General features: G+C 36.5%; 1 protein-coding gene across 1 annotated transcript in view; it reads right to left on the bottom strand.

Annotated features, from left to right (window-relative positions):
- The window catches only part of Syne1 (spectrin repeat containing nuclear envelope protein 1), a 419401-nt gene that overhangs the window by 154746 nt on the left and 250586 nt on the right, over window positions 1-14069 (bottom strand). Inside the window, exons 79-89 of the mRNA XM_077802046.1 lie at window positions 12630-12967; window positions 12289-12433; window positions 11285-11503; window positions 10312-10571; window positions 8866-9031; window positions 8186-8338; window positions 6249-6401; window positions 5473-5655; window positions 4434-4571; window positions 461-646; window positions 179-301 (exon numbers count right to left, since the gene is read on the bottom strand). Coding sequence (XP_077658172.1) covers window positions 179-301; window positions 461-646; window positions 4434-4571; window positions 5473-5655; window positions 6249-6401; window positions 8186-8338; window positions 8866-9031; window positions 10312-10571; window positions 11285-11503; window positions 12289-12433; window positions 12630-12967 — 2064 coding nt within the window. The remainder of the gene's footprint in view (window positions 1-178; window positions 302-460; window positions 647-4433; window positions 4572-5472; window positions 5656-6248; window positions 6402-8185; window positions 8339-8865; window positions 9032-10311; window positions 10572-11284; window positions 11504-12288; window positions 12434-12629; window positions 12968-14069) is intronic.

Below are 14069 nucleotides of genomic sequence, written 5' to 3'. Positions count from 1 at the left end.
CCATCATTTAGTGCATAAGCAAAAGACAAGAACTGAATTCTAGACACAAGTTATAAATGTGTATGTTTTCAAATAATGCATCTAGTGCTAAGACCATAACTGAATTTAGAAAGCAGTTTGCCTGGCTCTTTTTAAAATATAGGTCCTTGCCCACTGGCCTTGAAATATTTTTGCTTACCTGTCGATGAGACAGTTGTTCCTTGAGACTCAAACGCCCAACTTCTGGAGAAGTTAGGGTGGTCTGGGCTTGTTCCAAAGCGGCTTGTAAGTTTTTCAGCTCTGCTTCAAATTTTTTCATATCCTGGAGGGTAAAATCCATTTAAATACCAGTCTATTGCACTTACAGACCAAATTCCTAAAAATAACATCATAGTCAAGAAACAACATCACCCTCTTTCCACAGTGGAAATACCGTTTTTTAGTGATAGATTTTTTTTTCTATTTATTTTTTTGTTTTTACCTTGGCTGCATCTTGGAGGTTCTGCATTCGAATTTTGATCATCTGCCGCAACTCCTCAGTCTCCCGTCCCAGTTCCACCACTTGCTGAGACATCTTTTCTGTACAGTATACACTAGAGAGGTACTGCAATTTTTCCGTCATTGCTTCCAGATCAGTGTAAATTTCTTCAGACTCTTCTAGCAGGGTCTAGAGTGAATTGACAATATTTATGACCATTGGCAGGTAGGCAGGCAGAGGGTCAGTGACTGACATGGTGCGGTATGGGAAGGAGTAAGGAGAACTAAGTGGAAATTTATGCTACCTGCAGGCAGCACTGTGTGTTTCTCACTACACAGCTACTGTGCAGTAACGTTCATATTCTACAGATAAATTCTGGATGCATATTGCCCAAAGACTTGAAAACAAGACAAGAACATTACAAATGAAAACTCTGAGCACCTGTGTTAAGTGAGACAAGATAAAAGTGGACTTGAAATATCAAGAGGCACTCATCATCCAGGATGGTGTCATCTATTGGGACTAACAATAGTACAAGTGGATATTTCATGCACATACATATATGCATACAAATATGCAATATATGAGAAGTAGAGTGAGAGAGACCAAACGTTGAGAGATGCCTCAGGTGAGATGTGCTGCAACTTGCTGGAAGGTTGGGAGAAGGCCCCATGGAAGAGTGACGGAAGAGTGATGTTTGATCTAGGTCAGAAGGATAGCATGTTTTGAAAGAAGGAGGAAGGGAGAGGCCTTTCACTCTGAGGGAACAGCATATGTGGAGGCACAGGGGTGGATGAGTACAGAAAGTGAAGTCACAGCAGGAATGGGGAGGGGGTATCACTGTTAAGGGCTAGGTTCCATTTAAAAAAAATGAAGTACATTTTCTTCCCACAATGAATGTAGACATATGTATTATTAAAAAACAAAGCTTGGAAAATACTGATACTGTAAGGATGAAAACAAAATATCCTATCATCTCACAGCCCAGAGATAATGTTAAGAGAGAACTGCTGGTCCATGTGGGCCTACGTATTTTTAGTCAGTTAAAATCACAATGTACCAATAATTTTCTTTTTTTTTTCTTTTTATTTATTTATTTTTTTTAATGTTGGTTGTTCAAAACATTACATAGTTCTTGATATATCATATTTCACATTTTGATTCAAGCGGGTTATGAACTCCCATTTTACCCTGTATACAGCTTGCAGAATCACATCAGTTACACTTCATTGCTTTACATATTGATATACTCTTGTCTGTTGTATTCTGCTGCCTTTCCTATCCTCTACTATCCCCCCTCCCCTCCCCTCCCCTCCCCTCTTCTCTCTCTACCCCCACTACTGTAATTCATTCCTCCCCCTTGTACTGTTTTTCCCTTTCCCCTCACTTCCTCTTGTATGTAATTTTGTATAACCCTGAGGGTCTCCTAATAGACGAATGGATAAAAAAAATGTGGCATTTATACACAATGGAGTATTACTCTGCTGAGAAAAAAGGACAAAATCATAGAATTTGGTGGGAAATGGATGGCATTAGAGCAGATTATGCTAAGCGAAGCTAGCCAAGCCCTAAAAAACAAATGCCAAATGTCTTCTTTGATATAAGGAGAATAACTAAGAACAGACTAGGGAAGAAGAGCACGAGAAGAAGACCAACATTAAACAAGGATGAGAGGTGGGAGGGAAAGGGAGAGAGAAGGGAAATTGCATGGAAATAATTTTCGATCATTCCTTTCACCCAATACTGTTCTCCACAGGTTCAACAAGCCTGAACCCCTCCCTTGCAGACAGAAAACCTGTCAAAGGCTTGGGAGTGACTAGAAGGGAGTCCAAATTCTCAACAGGCTTTTTATTATCTGTGCTTTTCTTATCTCTCTGTTCTTATCTCTCTTCTTTCCAGTTCTTCTGCACTAAAAAAAGAGCACCTTTCACTCTGACTGCAGGGATTAGAGCAAGACAATGTGTTTCTGTGGAAAACACATTTCACAAACAGGGTGTGGAGTCTTCAGGACAGCAAGTGTCACTTCAAACATTTCCTGCCCAGCCAGGCAGTCTGGCCTGAGCACCTCCTGCAGGACCCTCAGGCACCCTGAGTCCCCTCTCTGCAGTTACCAAGCTGAGTTGTGATGATCTACCTTCTGTCCCCTCCTCTCACTGACAAACTCCATGGGAGGAGGGACAGGAATGTTCTTTGTATTTCAAATGCCTACCAGAATTCTTAGATTGGGAAAGGACTTTCTGAGTCCTTGTTGAATTAAAAAATAAAATAATTAAAAAATAAAAGAATGAATGAGTGAAGGAAATTAAAAAAAAACTCATGATCTCTTCAAAGATTGCATTATATTACATTGTATGCAAATGTTTATTCAGAAATGTTGTTTGACAGTTAAGTGCTCTTTAGATTCCATTACAGTTATTAATACTGCACAAAAATTTTCTACATTTTGGATTCCAGCCTTAGTAATAATAATAAGTCCAAGAATAAATGTCACTACTCTGACCTAATCAGTAGGTCAGACATTTTGGGTGATCATCATATATTTTACTAATTGTTTTCAAAATGATTTTTACCAGATTACCAACAGTGTTTGAAAGCTCTTACTTCCTTAAGTATAAACTTTGAAAAAATACTGTTAATTAAAATTCTCTCCCTTCTTTTCTGCTTAAACTTGCATTTCTAGATTTCTGAAGAATTTGAATATATATATATATATTTTTTTTGGCTTTCATTGCTGGGGATTGAACCCAAGTCCTGGCACTTGCTAGGCAAGTTCTCTATCACTGAGCTACATGTCTAGCACTTTTTATTTTACTTTGAGACATGGTCTTGATTAATTGCCAAGGCTGGCCTTCAGTTTCTGAACCTCCTGTCTCAGACTCATTAGGAGCTGGAATTACAGCTACTTACACTGTGCTTAGCATGTATTTTCATGGTTAATGACTGAATTGTAATTTAAGTCTTATCTGTTAACATCTAAGCATATCTTACAGAACAATGATGTAGTTAAGGAGGACAGCTTGGGAGGAGAGTGTAAGATTGAGAAGCAAGATTGTGAACACAGGGAAAAAAATAGGACCTGATAAAGCATTCCAGTAAATGACAAATGACAAATGGAAAACAAAAGGAGACTAATTTAAAAGACACAAGAGAAATTCTAGAATTCTTGAGGATATCTGTGTAACCTCGGTTAGTCTATATTTTATTGCAAGATTGTTAACCTAGTAGGTATCTATATCTAACTCAAGCCTAAGGATGAAGTCATTTCCTGAATAATAACACCAAAAGAGAAGGAATATTTTTGTCACATAACTTGAGAGGAAATGAAGTAATACGGCCATGTGATTAGACTCATGATTTGTTTCCAGCTGACCTTGACTCCTGAGGAAAGTCAGATGACTGAGACTTGGCAGAGGGTGAGAGGAAGAAGGTGTGAAAACTCCTACAGACACCTGTACAGCCAGGTTGAGGACCAGGTGCTGGCAGGTATGCTAAACCATTTGGTCCTCAAGTCTGACATATGAATATTATCTACATCCCCACAGTGTAGGTGAAAAGACAGAATTAACAGAGGCAAAGTATTTTGCTCAAAATAATCACACAGTCCCAAACAGCAGAGCTTGGTTCCCCCTCAGTTTGACTATGGCATTTATAATCTTTCCATACTCCACTCAATCTCTTCATGAGGAAGAATTTCCCTGCATATAATTTTTTCAAAGAAGCTGCAAAAAAGGAATTCTTTAAGGCTGATTGTTTTCGGTCTTGGGGAAAGGGAAATCTTGGGAAAACAGAGAATATTTACTTATACAGTCTAATGAAATCTCACAGGTCGCTACTTTCTGTCAAACCTGAACACTTGTCATTCTTTATCTGGTACCTACCATAATTTTATATCACAGCTCTCTATATTTCATGCCAATCTTGCTAGTTAAGTCAGATTGCTCTTTATTACTATTTGAAAACTTTTTCCTAAAGTTACCTGATGCAAAATGTACTGTTCCCGAAGCTGACTTGCAGAATTCCATGCAATATTTCCATGTACCAAGTCTTTAGCTTTCTCAATCCATTTCAAAATTAATTCAAGCATTTCATTGTATTCTTCTAAATGTGATGCGGCCTGAAAAATCATTAACATCCAGATAACAAATGTAAACTCACCTTTTGAGCTAGACATCAACCTTTGATCTGTCTCTTTGGATACAACAGCCCTGGAGGTTAACTTTTTTTTTTTTTCTGTGAGACTGAAAGGGATCATGAAATATCACTTTTAAGGGAATCATGAAAAATCACTTTCCTGTAAAAAAAATCTGTCAAAGATTTCCCAGAGTCCTCGGGATACAATCTAAGTCCTTCATATGTTGGGATGTTTTTTCTTTTCCTTATTCTCCATCCTCATCTCACCTGTTCTAGATCATTTCTATCCCTTTTCCACATCTCACTGTATAAGGAGGTGACAGATGGGAATGACAGCATGCTAAACCCCAATATTACAATTCATTCGGTACCAACTCCTGTTTTTAACCTGACCCTGATTATAGAAATAATGCTTAATTGATTTGCAGAAGTACAATCTACCATCAAGAAATTAAATGGATATGCTATCTGACTCTATTAAGAAAAAGTGAACACACACAATAAGTGAATATATTATATATATTACATATATTTTATTATAAATATATTATATATATTTTAAGATCAATGAATTTTGTCCCAAACTAACTTTATAAAACTTGCTAATGGATAATGTATTCATTTTGTTAAGTATTTCTCCAATTTGCAAAATATTTGCCCCCAAAATTCATTTATATGACTACCTGTGACAGTGAATGTAAAATATGGTTTGATATGAACTAAACATGGGTTCACCTATAAAACCTTGGAACACAGGCATGGTATGAAATAAACTTCATCTTGCATCCTTGCCAATATTACCTTTTCATTTATTTTCAAAGAGAAAGGCAGATGACCAAAGTTTCTGTCTTAGAGCATTTCAATTAATGGCTTGGAAAACATACCTGGTTGAGCTTGGAGAACCGACTTTCAGCCTGCCTGAGGGTCTGCTGGTGGAGGTCAGTCAGCTTTCCTATCTTGTTGACCAATGGCTTGCCCAGTTGGCTGTTCTGTTCCGAGAACTTCTGTACTGCTGCATCTAATTCAACTAACTTCAAATTACAGCCATCCAGTTCCTCTCCCAGCACCTCAATGAAATCAAAATGAAAGATTATTAGATAGAGAAAATAAGATTCTTAAGAATTTTTAAGATCAGAAGAATATTTTAAATATTTTTTAAAGCCAAATATTATAAGTAATAATTCGACTGCAATCTACTCTTTTCTGTTTCTTGGGTGGGGAAGGTGGATCAGGATATGTTGTAATCCTGGTGTTTATTTCCTGAGTGAGAGGGATAACATTTTCCTTCTGCCCCACCCAAATGGATTGGAGTGACTTAACTCATCAACAAGGTGCAGACACAGAATCGACTACCGAAAATAGTTAATTCGCTTTGGAATTTGCAAACCTGTATTCCTAAATTGTCATTTAATCTTTGGTAACCTTCTCTCTCATAAACACACGTGTGTTTACTTATTAATAAGCCCAATTACAGAGATAAATTATGTAAGTAGATTTGTGTTATTACATGTATAAAATATCTTTACTACTTACTTTTACTATTAGGTTTTAGTGAAGTTTATTGAATTTTTTTCCATATTGACAAATAAAACTGGCTCCAAAAATCTATTTAATTTATTCAGTAGAACCCTTTATATTTCCGCTTCTCCTTCCTCCTTACCTTTTGGTCAGCTTTAGCTTGAGCTAAATTTTCAGTTTTTGCTTTCAACTTCGTTAGAATAGTTGTGAGATCCTTGGCTATCTTCTGAATTTGCCGGCCATATTCCTGGCTCATGGCCTTACTCTGTTCAACTTCTTTCACTTTGTTTTGGATCTAAGTAACCAATGAGAACAGCAAAACTAACCATAGTTAAAATGTAATAATAGATACTAAAATTCTCAAATGATGTTGACTAGGGACATTTCAGGTGGATAGTGCTACTCTGACCTAGACACACTTGGTCAAAGCAGTTAGTTGCAAGCTCCCCTGGATTTCAAGTAGACCACACTTCCCACTATCTTCTTGCATTTACTACACTCCTGCTGTTGCAGCAAGAAGATAATCAATGCGTGTACTGTGATTCATTGACTAAATATTTGCAAAACACTCATTATGGATGGCTGTGTGGACTGCTGAATCATATCTAATCCACTTACTAACTTTGGTACTTTGGGCCCACAACCTTCTCTAAGTATTTTTCTTTATAAAATAGAAAAACCTTTCTGAATAGGGGGAGGCACAGAGATTTGTTTCAAAATAACAAATTTGTTTCAGAAGGTTCTGGTAATGATCTCTTTTCTTAACTTCCCAATTATATCCACATAGTGTAGTATAAAGGTATGTTCAAAGGAAAGGAAGGTGAAGAGACAAATTAACATTACAAATTTCTAATGGATCTCATTGGATTTGATAAAAAAAAAAATTCTATATTTGCTTAGAATAAAACACTGAAAAGAAGATGGTAAAAAGGAGAACGTCTCCCACATAAAAGGCCTTAATAAAACCTGTTTTTTAGAGAAGAAACATATCACCTAAAGAGTACATGTTAGCATACTTAGTTTTTATTTGAGTGATGAAGTATCAGGAAGGTATATTAATAACTATTATAGATAAATGGAGCCAGAGGAAAGGAAAAATTTGAATATTTTAAAAAGATACGAACTAGCCAAGTCATCTTTCCCAATAGACCTTCCAATGTCTAAGAAATCCAATAGGCCAAATAAATATTCAAATAGAAAATAGTATGTATTAGTGTAGATCAAAATCATGATGCAGTAGCATTGGATTTTGGTGAGATTTTTAAAATACTCTGCCTCTTAAGATTGAATTTTGTGCTGTGTATTTTCACTTCTTGCAGCAGTTTAGATTTACTGTATATTTTCTTTCTGTTTCACAGAGAATGGTTTCAACTAAACCTTAGTGACTTTAGTATTCAATCATTAAGACACTCTTAAAAATCCATTTTATTTTCACACAAACGTTACATGAGGCACTTTCCATGACATGAAAGAGTGTGCTCTTTGTGAGACCAAAGATAGAAACCTCCCTTTGGTCTCAGTACCAGAAAAGACTATGTCTTTCTTTGTAAAAAAATTATTTTAAAATTTGTACACATGGATGTGTCTTGCCATTCTTTCCTCAATTGTTTGGAAGTTAGGACCAAACTGAAGCCCCTCCTCTTACAGCACACATCCACCAGCATGCGCTCCATTTTCTTTTCCTTTTTTCTTTTTTTTTTTAACCTTGATTGTTTCTTCCTTCAAATGTCTTTACCTACATCTTGCTGAACTAAATCTACAACTAAAGAGTTCCTGGCACACTGGAGGTATTCAATAAATACTTTTAAACACATGTAGTACACCTTATTTTTTTGTTTTTTAAGCATTGTTTCAAAACTGAGGGGAGGCAGATAAATTTTCTTTAATAGTGTAACATTGTTATTCATATTTATGATCATCTAATGTGGTTCTTGCCTGTGAGTAAGACTTCTAATTTGGTATTATTGTTGTATAGTAATCTATTATTTAATTCTGTTTCTAAGAAAATCATTAACTCTCATACAAAAGGACTGACCCATAGAAGAATAGAAAGCCCCTCTTCCTTGATGGCAAATGTACCTGCTCATAGATCTTTAGGTCCAGTGCGACTTCAGCTAACTGCAGAGAGATTTCAGAAGGCAGGATTGTGTAAAGACCCAAGTACTTCTCCTTCTGTTCTTCAGCCATTTTCTCAATATTCTGCCTGTGATTTGTGGCTTCTGTCAAGAGGGTCTGAATAAAAGATTGAAATAAGAAATTTCTGGGAGTCTGGTAAAGATGTTATCATTATGGGTATAGAGACAAGGCTCTCTATTGCTCACCAATAGAATATGATTAAGCTTAGAACTAGAGAAAGAAAATCAAGCTTTCCTTAAAGAAAAGAAAAAAAAAAAAAACTGGGCTGGGGTTGTAGCTCAGTGGTTGAGCACTTGCCTAGCATGTGTGAGTCACTGGGTTTGATCCTCAGCACCACATAAAATTAATAAATAAAATAAAGATATTGTGTCCATCTACAATTTAAAAAATATATTAAAAAATAAGAAAAAAACTTTCTTTTAATCTCTGAATTTGAATTTTGTTTCCTTTTACAAGACAAGCAAAAAAAAAATCCAGTGAAGTCATACTAATGGCCTTTCATATAATTCCTGTCGTAAGTTTTAAATTCTCTATTTTATTATATGTAAGCGAGGGTGTCTAATTAAAATGAGGCCAACTGTCTTTTAGAATGAAGAGTATACAGAATGAGCAGATTTCTCTACCTGCAGTTCTTCCAGCTGAGCATCAACTTCTATTGTTGGATTCCCTAAATATTCTTTCGTTTCTTGAACCCAGGATTTCACAGAATTTATTTGAGTTTCCACTGCATCTCTATCCTGCAGCTCCTGCTTTACCAGTTTTCCGTTATTCTTCACTTTCTCCTGCATGCTTCAGAAACATCGGGGAAGGAAGAAGAAGTGGATTATGAAGGGAACCACCTCATATATGATATCATTTTATCAAAGAGAGAGAGAGAGAGAGAGAGAGAGAAACCTTGTCTCTTTTCTGCAAGTACACTTCCCCGAAACTGTCAGATAATGCTCAGTAGAACTTAAGTTCACATAGGACAGAAGAAAGTGTATTATCTGAAGTGAGTAATCTATTCCTGGGAAACTTGAGTTGACTTTCTCCCCTGCACTGAACGGCAACCAACTTCCCTAGCTAGAGCAGTTGGAGATTCTTGGACTATGTACCCCCTTGGAAATCTGCTCAAATGGAACAGAATTGTCAGCATTTAAAAGTAGTGCATAGTGGATATTTGTGGCTGTTAGAAATAGCCTTTATGGAAAGAATCATGCTTTGAACATTTCACAGGTATTGACATTAATAATGCCACATTTGAATTCTTTGAGTTAATATAAATTTAGTAAAAAAAAATTTTCAATAAGTGGTGTCAGATCACCCTGACTTCATCCATGACTTAAAGAGGTATATATATGAGATAATATTAGTTAATATGGGAATTAAATTATTTAATGACATGTTTTCTCCTGGCCCAAGATTGAATCAGGCTGGTTACATATCATCAAGATTAACTTTCTCCTAAACTCACTGCAGCAAATGGCTATTAGATATTTGGACTTTGGTGTCATCATAGCTCCTAACTCCCTGTCACCCTATACAGTCAAGGAGCTGTCAAACTTCATCAAATCCAAGTTCTAAATAGCTCTCAGCTGTTTAGCTGTCAAGCTTTATTTCTCCTAAATCACCCCATCCTCTCTACACCACCCAAAGAGCTCCTTGACTGTGTGTGTGTCCTTCCAAGCTTTCTTACTTATCATCCCCATCTCATGACTAGCTCAGGACCACTTAGTCTTGAGTGTTAGAAGAAAGTCTGCTCAGCACTCTCTCTGAAAGTAGCTGCCTGGGCTTTCTACTCCCTTAGCAGACTTTTCATAGTTTCCTGAAATGGCTCCTTTCATTCATCTCCATTATCTGGCTGCAAACTGCATGAAAATAGGCAATGAGCCTGTTTGGTTCACCATTGGATTTTTAAGTATGATCAGAAATGCATTTGCCAGATAGAATATTGAAATACAGAGATAATGGGAACAGATCCCCACATCTTGACTGTGGCATTGACTCCCATCCATACCCAGGTACCCCAGATGACCCTTTGGGTCAAGGCCAAATATAGTAACAGAGAATGAGAGCAGGTTTGTAATTACCTGAGGCACCGATCTTGCATTGCTGTGATCTCTTGCAGGATGGGTGGCTCTTCTCCAGGGCTGGGGATGGCTACATCCTGGAGCATGCTCAGTGCCCGCTGCTGTAGTGTGCCCAAGGCCAGTTGCTGCTGTTCCAACTCCAATGCACATGTATCATGGTGTTCGAGAAGGGCCAAGAGTTCTGCTTTTGAAACTTTCTCTGCTGAACTTCCAGGCATTTTATCTTGCAGCTGATCAATCATTTCAGTGGCTTTCTTAACCTAATGACAAATGTACATATTATAAAGTTCAAAAATAAACTGAAAAAAATAGGGTAATTTCAATAAATGCCACATTTGACACTAATACATCAGAACACATTAAAGATAATAACATGAACTTTAAATTTCAGAAAATTAAAACCAGAACAATCTTCTTAACGTGAGAGAAAAGCCACCTCTTTAATTCTGCGAGTAAATTTTTAATCTCAAAATCAGATCAGGAACAGAGACTATATAAAATATAGAAAGAAGTTTATTTTAAACAATCCAAACACATGAAAAAATTTTCCAATATTTAAATTAATGTGAATGGGTACTTTGAGTTATTTAAAGAAAAAAAAAGGCTAAAACACTGACCCCTGCGTAAAAGATGGAAGACATTAAATATAGGATTTGGTGTATGAGTTGACTTCTTGATGATTTTTATGACAGAGATAAGGTATTTTAAAAGTATTTTTTCAAGGCCTCCTTTCAAACCGTAATTGCTTCTTGACTAATTGAAATAATTTGACCCTGACTTGGGATTACATTGCATATTGAACAATGTGTTTTGTTTCACAATTTAGTTTTCACATCACTGAAAAAGACACATACAAAAACGACTTTTTACTTCCATAATGTCTATTTCAAAAAGGAGCAAAATACTGTTTTCCAAAATACACTCCAAGTGGTAAGGAAAATACTAACTTGAACCCATCAATAATGAAAATTACCTTATCATTCAAGCCCCTCCACTCCTCCACTGCATCTTCCAGAATCTTCTCCTGATCCTGGGCCACAGCACGAAGGCGGGTCCACCGCTGCCAGACAGTGGTCATTGACCTGCTCAGGGTGGCCTTGCTTGCCTCATTTCCAATTTTCTCCAGTTGGGATGCTTTCTCCTCTAGGGCCACAATTTTCTCCCGGAAAGAGTTAACTTCTGACTTTAAAGCCTGGGGAAGCAGGTGAGAGAAAAAGACATCAATGGGGGAGAGCATAATTTTTTAAGTTCTATGGATTTGGGTGAAATTTAAAAAATTACATGCAGATAGATATGTTTCGCTTAACTTTATTTTCCTCTAATAGCCCTTACTTTTTATTTATATTTTCGACTGAGATAGACTTGGATATTTTAAGAGATAAGTATTATTTATTTATTGAGTAAAAAATTCTTTTTGCTACTTGAAATGACATTTCTCCCATTTTTCAAAAGCAACAGAAACATAAGCAAATTGAATGGGATATTTTAGTATGCTACAGTCTTCCTTACATCGCTGCTCTAGATGTGAAAGGCTCAGTTATGATTTTCTAAAGTTTGTTTGAATTATCCTAAGTTATCCATAGGAAGTTATTTAGTGACATTTATTAAGCACCACATCTTATCAGAAGCAAATTGCTCTGAATTCTTCATAAATCCTAACTATGCACTTGGAACGAAAATCCAAAAATATTGGCAACATTTTATTAGCTTAAAAATTCTATGGAATAAGGTTGTCTCTTTATTATATTTAAGGAACTCAATTAAAAAAAAGATTTAACAATCTGGAATCATCAGGGGTCAAAAAACTCATTATAAGGGACTGAGGACATGGCTCATTCAATAGAGTATTTGCCTCACATGCACAAGGACCTGGGTTCAATCCTCAGCACCAATAAAACAAACAACAAGCAAACAAACAAAAACTCATTGTAAATATTATTGAAAGATGTATTAAAAAAAATCCACCAAGATGCTGACCTTGTGTTCCGACAGTTTTTCTTCTGCTGCATGACTGGAAGAAGTCTTCAACAAAGAAAACCCAGACAATTTCTTTTCTGCATCATTCATCAATTCAATAACCTCTTCCTTTGTTTTCTGATAATCTTGCCATTGAACTGTACATCTTGAAAGATTTCAACAGAAATCAATAAGCAATGTGAAATCACACATTCCTATGCAGAGCTCTGGTGTCAATATGGCTAAGGATACTTAAGAGAGAAGAATAAATGTACACACTAATGTGTGTCAATAGTGTATTACTATTTTCTGTGTGAAAATTCACTTCGTCAAAATATACGGTATAAAACCACTCTAAATACCTCTGCAAGAGGTCTAACTGGGCATGTGAGCCCTGGATGGTCCTCTGGCTCCTCTCCTCCAGGGAAGCCATCTTCTGTGCCAGATCTTCTTTGCCAGTGGGCTGGATCAGTGGGTCCAGCTTGGCCACCAGGCCTTGGAGCTCCTCCAGATTACTGTGGAATTGATCCTCTGTGCTGAAAAACTCCAGGTGGCTCTTGAGATTCTCCTCTGCGCTCTCCACATCTAAGCCATTGCCTACCAGCTGTAACATTTCTTGGGCATCCTCAAGCCAGTCATTAGCTGCTTGGAATACTTGATAATACCTTTGACACTGACTGTATATTTCAGTCAAGGTAGCCTGAAAAACAGTAAGCACAAATAGAATCAACTCCCAGTTACAACATGTTTGCAGGAAATAGTTTCATTTTCCCATTTATTTTCTAGTCCTCAGTCTGTAAACATGTGAATAAATGACTTGATTAATCGGTGGAATTTTTTTTATAGTGCAATCCATTATTATTTTTTATTTTGCCTTCTGCTATTCTTGTTATAATTTTATCACTGCAGTTAAAATAAAAAAAGTGAATGGAAGAGAAATGTTTGTTGGTATCTCAGCTAGTTCTAATATTTCCCTTGCTTTCTAAAGAAAATATACACTGCTTAGTATCAGGTGGCAGACTGAATGTTCAGCAAGGTGCAGTTAGGTCTCAGTTGGTTAAAGGTGCAATGCCACCAAACTTCCAAACTGGCATTCACCAGACCAAATAGCTATGTCTGGAATTGAGTCTTGAATAGAAACTAAAATAGAAAAGTATAAGTCTGGAAGCATGGTCCTTTCAAAGCCAGACAGAAAGGAAACACTGACCAGTCATTAATAAATGGACCCAAAAGCCATGCTGTGTAAGCAAATACAGAGAAGAGGTAGAGAAAGTGCGAGGATGATTAGTATCAAGTCAGGAAAGCACAGGTAGGCAGAGCAGAGATTTAGCAGTGGGGACTGGAAATGCTCCTGAGAGCATGAACTTCAGTGGCCTCGGCCAAGGCAATAAGTAAGACAGGATGGCAGAAGTAGAGACATCTTAATAGTTTTAAGATTTTGGTTCAAAAATCACCAATAAAAGAAGCAAGCTTATATGACAGAAGTTTTTCAAGAATGAAAACTTCAGTTCTAAGCCTTCACTCTAGGTCTGTCTCTAACTATAGGGAAATTTTAAAAAAATGTTTAACAATGGTTTTGAATTATATGAAAGGTAAAAGTATAAATAAACCTAAATGGACTTAGGCTAAAGAAGTTAGAATTTTACCTGATGAAGTTTATGTTGATTATAGCCCAATATTAAGATAGAAGTTTGACTATTTAAAGTGTCAACCCTAATTATGTGGAAAATAAAGGTAACTGATAGCTAAAATTCCTCAGGGGCTACCTCCCATAAGGAACTATGCAGGAAGATTCAACTAAC

The sequence above is a fragment of the Urocitellus parryii genome, chromosome 8, assembly GCF_045843805.1.
Source record: "Urocitellus parryii isolate mUroPar1 chromosome 8, mUroPar1.hap1, whole genome shotgun sequence".
Classification (NCBI taxonomy): Eukaryota; Metazoa; Chordata; class Mammalia; order Rodentia; family Sciuridae; genus Urocitellus; species Urocitellus parryii.
Note: the sequence above shows the minus strand (reverse complement) of the source record. Positions and strands in the feature narration are given on the sequence as shown.